This window comes from Trachymyrmex septentrionalis, unplaced genomic scaffold (genome assembly GCF_001594115.1).
Source record: "Trachymyrmex septentrionalis isolate Tsep2-gDNA-1 unplaced genomic scaffold, Tsep1.0 scaffold74, whole genome shotgun sequence".
In the NCBI taxonomy this organism is placed as follows: Eukaryota; Metazoa; Arthropoda; class Insecta; order Hymenoptera; family Formicidae; genus Trachymyrmex; species Trachymyrmex septentrionalis.
Genome location: NW_017305927.1, coordinates 1,111,200 through 1,119,404, shown reverse-complemented (window position 1 = coordinate 1,119,404; position 8,205 = coordinate 1,111,200). Strand labels below are relative to the sequence as shown.

General features: G+C 43.9%; 1 protein-coding gene across 1 annotated transcript in view; it reads left to right on the top strand.

The window, feature by feature from the left end:
- Positions 1-202: 202 nt before the first annotated feature.
- The window catches only part of LOC108753992 (protein lozenge-like), a 39,952-nt gene continuing 31,949 nt past the window's right edge, over positions 203-8,205 (top strand). Inside the window, exons 1-3 of the mRNA XM_018495987.1 lie at positions 203-813; positions 1,964-2,194; positions 7,035-7,148. Coding sequence (XP_018351489.1) covers positions 558-813; positions 1,964-2,194; positions 7,035-7,148 — 601 coding nt within the window. The 5' untranslated portion in view covers positions 203-557. The remainder of the gene's footprint in view (positions 814-1,963; positions 2,195-7,034; positions 7,149-8,205) is intronic.

Below are 8,205 nucleotides of genomic sequence, written 5' to 3'. Positions count from 1 at the left end.
CATCCCGGCAGCGGCAACCTGTAGGAATAGAGATTTGCGACTGATGATTTAGCTAGTGTCGCTGGCGATGGTGTTCTAAAAAGACATAGAAAGAGAGAGAGAGAGAGAGAGAGAGAGAGAGAGAGAGAGAGAGAGAGAAATTTAAATGTGGTAATGTGAGTACTGGTGATGACTCAAGATATTAAATGTTAATAAATTGACGCTAGACAGTGACAATGTATTTCGAATTGCCGGTCTATCTGATCGCGCGTCGCGCAAAAAGTGCAACGGTACATTGCGAGACTGAGTTGAAAACAGCTGCCGCATCGATCAAGGATCAAGACCGGAACGCAATTCCGCCGTGTTAAGTTCGCAGTGATGATCTCGCGACCGATCATGAAAATCGACGCAATCGTGAAGAAGGAACGACTGATCGATTACGAACGACGAAAGATCTACCGCGGCAGCTGGTAGCGAGGCACGACGAAGTCGCCTCCGTCTGCGTAGTAAGTGAAATCACGACGTCCCGGCCGAGGGGTGCGTGCTTGGGCGACGAGGGGCGGCTACTGGCCGATGGGATGCATCTACCGGTGGGTTCCGTGGGCTGCGGGGAGAATTACGGCACCGTTGGATCTCACGAAGGCGCCGGCCCGTGTGGTCCCTCCCTGGCGCCGCTGCAAGGTGTAAACAGCAGGTACCACCAAGTAGACGACGCCGACGCCGGAGGTGGAGGCGGCGAAATGAGCGAGAGTGCCGCCGTCGGCGAACTATGGTGGACCGAAAGGCTCGTCGGCGAGGCGCAGGCCGAGCATCCTGGGGAACTGGTCAGGACAGGTTGGTTCCAATTGTTGCTAACAAGTGTCTATTTAAAACCAAAAATTCTTTAAGCGACGAAGAGAAGCGCGTACGAAATCCACTATTCTCGTGCCCACCTTTCAATTTAACTCTCTCTTTCTCTCTTTGAAATACAAGATTTCGTATATAACAAAAAGTGCGTTGTTGCACAGAAATTATACTTTTATAAAATGTAACAAAATAGTTTCATTTCAATTATTTAAAATACAAAATTACACAACGAAGTAATAAAAACAAAAATAAATTTCACTTATGTACTTCATTGTAAGGAAAGTATATTTCATCCCATCGTGTAACTTCAGTTCGAGTATTATTTATCAGTAATTTAAGTTGATTGGTGATACTTTCTAAAACACATTTTTTTTCCGTGCAAAGAGGTACTTTACACATCGTGTAGAATCGTAGCTATATTATAAATAGATAGGACAGAATGTAAATTATATCTTTTAGTAATTTCACGATTTAAAGCTAGTATAAATAACGTCTCACCATTCACGTTCAAGCACTAAAAAAGTAGGACATTTTTTGTTGCTGCACTATTCTTCGAACTGTTAATTACATCCATACAGCATAGAAGCTTACTGCAACGTTTGCAATGTTACCGCAATATTGCTGAAATATTGTTAAAATATTGTTGGATTTGTTGAAATAATCCGTGTTGCACAATAAAAGAAAAAATTGGCTGCTGCTGCAAATTAGATAGGTAAAATATATAGCATTTTTAATTGGCTGCTGCAACCGACTAAAAATGCTGTGCCAATCTTTTTTTGAAGTATATGAACAACAATTACAAGTCAATCTAAAGCGCTATATGAATAAATTAAATAAGTAAGGAAAGGATAAATACATAATATAAATTCTAAATACATCTTTCAGTATATATACGAATTGCTTGTTGGAACCGCAAACATAAACTGAAGCTGAAATAATGATATTACAAATTCAATTACTCGTCAATTTAATAATAATGTTAATAATCATTTTAAAAATAGAATATCTGTTTAATTTAGATCAAGCAAATATTTTTATCTACGCATTATACGCTTCTATTAAAATTACATTAAAATTATTATTTGTATATTAAAATCAAATTGAAGGATTCTGTGTATAATAAAAATCTTTGTTTCAGGATCGCCGTACTTTCTGTGCAGTCAACTACCGACGCACTGGCGATCCAACAAAACGCTTCCAGTGGCATTTAAAGTGGTTGCCCTCGGCGAGGTTGGCGATGGGACTCTCGTGACAGTTCGAGCTGGTAATGACGAGAACTGTTGCGCCGAATTACGAAATTCTACCGCGTTAATGAAGAATCAAGTCGCCAAATTTAATGACCTTAGATTTGTCGGCAGAAGTGGCAGAGGTGAGTCTTTTTGGTTATTACATTTTTTTATTTCTCTCCTTAAATTCTTACAAGAATTATGCAACAAAAAGTATTTCCTTTAGTTCAGTGGCGTGTCGTATTTAATAAAAGACGTCGCATGCTTGTAAAAAAAGTGTATCGGCATTCCAATTATCCTTCCGGAAACAATTTACCGTACCTTTGATCATGTTGAAGTTCGTAAGAGTGAAATCTGCAGCTCTGCATACTAGGACGGGCAAAAGCGCGTGCCGCGATTTCCAGCCCTCTAAAATCACGGTTATTGTAATCATCATCATCGTGCCACCCTCGTCCATCCCCGTGTGTCCCCATTCGCGAGTTCCCGCTCTCCTGCCACCCCCAGAGTCATTACTCGATGTCTGCCGCAAGCCCCAACCGAGCATTCGAAACAACTGGCCGTTAATCAGAAATCATCCAACGGATATAGACAGATATAGACGGAGAAGATGACTTGCCAAAATCAACCAACGATCGAAGCTCTTGACTTGTTCATATTTCGCTTAATTCTCTGTCCTTAATTTTCTTCACCGCGGCTCTTTCGCGCCAATACTAATTGATAAAAATAATATCAAAGCAACATTGGCTAAATTGTTATGAAAAACAATTAACGCAGCTATTTTTCTCTAATAATATAATAAAAAAAAATCTATAAAAAATAATATATACTCTTAACAATATATTAATATTTTGTTAATATTCTATATAAAATGTATATACAAAGTAAAGATCTCAAGTTGTGCTGTTTTTCTTACGAAATCTTTATGGTTTGCATCCGACCTCATTTGCGTTATCAAAATATCGATTTCCTAGCCTATAATAATTATTCACGGATCAGGAGGCGGCTTTGTCAAAGCCTACAAATGCATTTTGCACCCCACGAACCGGAGGGCGCGTTTATGAATTAACGGGCCAGAGACTGCTCGTACACGGCGGGATATTCCGTTCTGTAACGCGTCATCTATGTTTCATTTGATTCGATCATGAAGTGCAGGGTCAGCGATTTTCCTCCTCCTGACGCACAGGTGCATCGGTCCCCGGAGTCAATTAGCGAAAGAGACACTTCCCTCGCTCGGAAATCCTTCGATCCCTTTGTCCATTTTTCGGCTCGTTGTTATATATATTTTTTTTTTTTTGCCGTTTCAATCTCTCCCCGATAATCCATAATACTCAATTTCGGCGATTGACCAAACCGCTCTCGGTGTGTTGATACTGGCCACCACCATCGGGGCCACGTACCGGCCCTCCTATATCATCGAGGTTTTGTTTCCGCGACTTATTAATTTGATTGAATTGCATCGCATCGGCCGGCAAACTGATTCAAGAAATTGCAGCGAGGATTTTAAAACGGCGAGGCCACGAAAAATCGGCCGTTGCCTCCTCGATTAAAAAGAGCGATCGCGTCATACCAGCGCGACGAGATTATTTTTCGGCGACTTGGCGAGTCGAGGGCTGATGAATCCCTCTCACGATTTTTCTCACCGCGCAATTTTCTCTATCACTACATATCCGATTGAAATTGCTTTTACACGTGTCTTCTGTTGTCACGTAAGAGATTACAACTCGCCGATCGCACACCTCACAGTTTATTACCTCTAATCAGCCGACTATTAAAGTCAGTCTACGTTAAAAAGGGAATAATGCGAAACAACCGCAAGCCGGCCGACGATCATTTTTCTTTTCATTAAAACTATCATAAACTTATAAAGCATTGGCCGCTGTTTCAAAACGGCCGCTGTGAGACATCTTCGACAAATAGAGATGCGTTTAGGAGATTTTCTGATTTCGATAGATGGTCGCTTCTCTCGTATATTAACAAGTAGATAATTCCGAAAAACGCACCGTCGGAAAGAAACGAAATATGGTAGCGCCGAATCAAAGAGGACCGGAGGCTGAAAACGACGACGGTCGTTCCATCATCATCGCCGGGGTCGAAAGCGGCCCGTGCCTATAATTAGTAATATACCGCAGTCTATATCGACACGGCTGAAATTACCACCGATAGTAATTATTTGACAATTGCAGAGACATCCTGTTGGGAGACTCTGGGACCTCCGCTCCGTCCCTACCACCAACGTGCGTCCGCTCTCGTTCCCCTTTGTCCACCCCCGCACCCCCTTAGCCTTTCTACCCTGTACGCTGCTGTCGCTGCCGCTGCTGCCGCTGTTGCTGCTGCCGCTGCTGCTGCTACTGCTGCTGCTCGCTTAGCCCTACGCGATCCTCGTCCCCTCCGCTCATCGCCACGAGTATTAACGGACGGTTTCGAGTGGTTTCGGGTGGTTGTGTGTGGGCGGTTTGGGTTGGCGCGCTCATCTCGTCGTCGGTGTATTACCAACGCACCGACACATATACATACGTACACACGTTCACGCGCGCCCTGGGAGAGAGAGACACACGGGAGATCGTGAGTAGTCAAGCTGTGTGATGCTGCATGTTATATAGGTGCCACATACGCGTGGCCCGGTTTTGTCTGTCCGTCCGTCCGTCCGTTCGCCCGTCCGTCCGTCCGTCCGTACGCCCGTCCGTCCGTCCGTCCGCCCGTCCAACCGACCGTCCATCGTTCGCGAATGCACAGACCGGGTCCTGTCTCTGCAGATGACCGTTCCCATCATCGAGTATTAACCGCAGGTTCGGGCGCCGGAGAGGGGAGTCGGCTGTGCGGCATTATTAGCCCCAAATGCGATGGACTCGGCCGGGGGAGAGGGAGTCTAGCTCAACGTGCGACCCTTCCTCCAACTGCTCGCCACCTTCCCCCATTCCACTTCCCTCCCCCGACTTGGATCGCTGATCTTCGGATTTTCCCCGATTTTCCAATTAGACATCTTCATCGTTGAAAACATTTTTTGACGTACCTATAAAATTGATTCTAATTTTATTCGACTCCGGGTACTTCCCCCTGAAAGAGTTAGGCCTTCCCTATGGAAACTTAAAAAAATTATATTCTACCTCCGTTGTCCAACAGTTGCCTATTTTTATAAATAAAAAAAAAAAAAAAAAAAAATCACGTTAGAGAAATCGCCTCTTGACGCAAAAATTTGAATCGACATCCCGAAACGATGCTCTTTGCACGCGACAGATGAACGATGACGATGGCAATGACGGCCGCGGGAAGTATCCTGGGACCGGGTGGCGGGTGCAACGGGGGTGGTTCTATCGCGGAAGAGCGGAGAGGGCTGCGAATATAACTGGGATATAACGCCATGTAGCTCTGCAGTCAGTTGCAGTTCCCGGGGGGTAGCGCGGGGGCTGGCGGTGTTTGATGCCGGTTATCATGTTGACAGACACAGCGAGGTGGAACTGGGTGTACCAAGGGGAGACAATTACAAATCGTTGACATTTACGCCAACACAAACGATTGCATGTCCGCGGCGCGTTAGGTATCGTCTCTTTTGGGCGTAAACAGCAGTCTTGGTCGTGTTTCGTTTCGTCATATTGGACAAGTTGACACCGAGTGTTTTGGCGAACGGACGGCCCGCGAAATAGATGGCATCCGTATGAATTGTTTTCGTCAAGTTATCGCCTGCTGTATCGGCTACCACGAGATACGACTTGCAATTAGTTCGGCTAAAGCATACCGAACGCCTCTTCGGGTTTCTAATTTCAAAGAGAACGTAAATAACGAGAGAGACTAAATCTAGGTATAAATATCTCACCGCGAGAACGAACCCTCTGTTCGAGAGGGACAATTGGTCGAAAGGGACAACTGGCTGCCTCTCCTACGGAAGAGTTGCGAAAGAGCGGCGAATTACCGAATGCATATTAGCGCGCGATGGGCCGTTTAAGAGCGCGTAGTCAATCTCTCCGACGGACGTTTATGGAGAAGGAATTAATATACCGAGCCTTCAACTTCCAGACCTTCACCGATGATATATGTACACGACTGCTCCACCCCCAGCATCCACTCCTTCTCTATTATCTTTTAACGCTTAAGAATATATATAATGCTTAAGAATACCGAGCTTAAGACGTGTCTAATAATAGACACGGATGTAATTGCAAATTCGCAAATTATAAATTCGATGTCATCTTGCTCGCGTTTAATCAAAGGTACAAACAAATACGTTAATTAGCGTTTAATTGATCAAATAAATGTGAAATTATTTATATACGAGGAGCAGACTTTCGAAATGCGTTTTGTCCAAAAAATTTGTAATTTTCAGAAAACGAGAAAGAAGAAAACTTATGCACACAAGAAAATTATGCACTTTACAGAAAATAACAAGATGTCAATCGGTAGGATGTTAAATATTCAACAAAATTGCTAAACAGTTGTTAAAAATATTAACCAAATGCATTTTGTCTTTAAAAAATATAATGCATTTCGAAATGTCTACGTTTTTTTCAGCATTTAAATTAACGATGAAAACATGCCTTCTGAACATCCCAAAGTAGTCCTTATAATGCGAGTGTCTTCCGACACTCTGTCATTTCTAACTAAAAAAAATGAAATTTCGGACACATTTTGAGAGTCTGCTCTCGTCGTATATAAATTTGCAGAACGTCTAGAAAATCGGACATTTAAAAGAAATTAGTTACATAAATTAGTCACTTTTTGAGAAAAATAATTTCATATAAAAATAACTTACGTTTTTATTAGACGAAAAGATTGCGAATCAATTCTATGTAGCACAGAAGCTAGCTTACATTATAAGGAATGATCTGTGCTATAGATATTTTACACTGTAAAAAATAAATATACATTCGTAAATTGAAACAGATAAATGCAAACAGATAAATTAGTGATACATACATATGAAAGAGTAAAATTGTATGAGCACAAACACTTTGTATATATAGACAACTGATATATTGTTCTCTGCGACAGGAAAAAGCTTCAGCATCACCATTACCGTGTCGACGACACCACCCCAAGTGGCGACCTATACGAGGGCGATTAAGGTGACCGTCGATGGACCACGGGAGCCACGATCGAAAACGAGTAAGTGGAACATGCGACACTTTATGCAACGCTTCGATCGCGAGATCTATCCGACGCGACGCTGCCGCATCGCCCCGGGGATTCTCTGAAAATGTACCGATAATTCAACGAAAGTCCCTGTACACGGTAATGGGGAGTCATTACCGAGCAGATGGTGCGCGATGATGCAGTGGTCGACGTGCGTATCGCGCTTGGTGCGTGTTTCGGGTCGAGCTATTCGCATACCAATACACACGCGTGCGTACGTACATGCATACATACATACGAGAGAGACAATGCTTTTACAAGCGCGCGCTCGTGCATGCCGGATATGCTAACTCACTTACGCTAATTTGCCGCGGAAACACCCAAAAAATTGCTAAAAACATTCTGTTGGCGGGCTCATTACTTGTCGGACGAAATTGATAGAATCACGCGAAATGCAGTAAAAGTCAGTTGATCGGGGGGGGGGGGTGGTTCTGTGTCCCGAGCCCTCCGTTGTGCCTCCGGGCCTCCGGGCAGTTTTATAACTGCCGGATCCGTCCGTCCGTCGCGTCGCGTCGCGTCGGATCAAAAGGAGACATCGCGCACTCGTGCGCCCGACGATTCAGTCGACACCTATTTTCGGATGCATCCGCGGCGAGTAAAAAAAAAAATGGTTATTTCGATATCAGATTAATAGCCGTTGTGGAGTTAACCGCGAAAACGGCAGTTTTTTGCGGGCGTTTCGCATTTGTTGTATAAAGTATTGATGAAAGCAGGGCGTCGCGTACACCCGCCGGCTCTACTATTTTTTTCGAAATGGTCGAGCGTGATTGATTTTACTGTTGTTTTTACTGCTTGACTCAGGCCGCGTGTCGGGCGGGACCAGGTGCAAAAACGCGTGAATCTCGTCAATTTTCCAGTTCGGCATAAAGTGCACTTAACGGCGGAGTTAAAGTTTCAAGTCGCATCCATTGACTTCCACACCTTCCTACCCGCTTCAGCGTCCCTAACAAAGATGATTCGATTCCGATTCGAGCAACAGTCAGTCCGTCATTCGGTTTCATCATCAACAGATTACCAATTCTCAGATGAG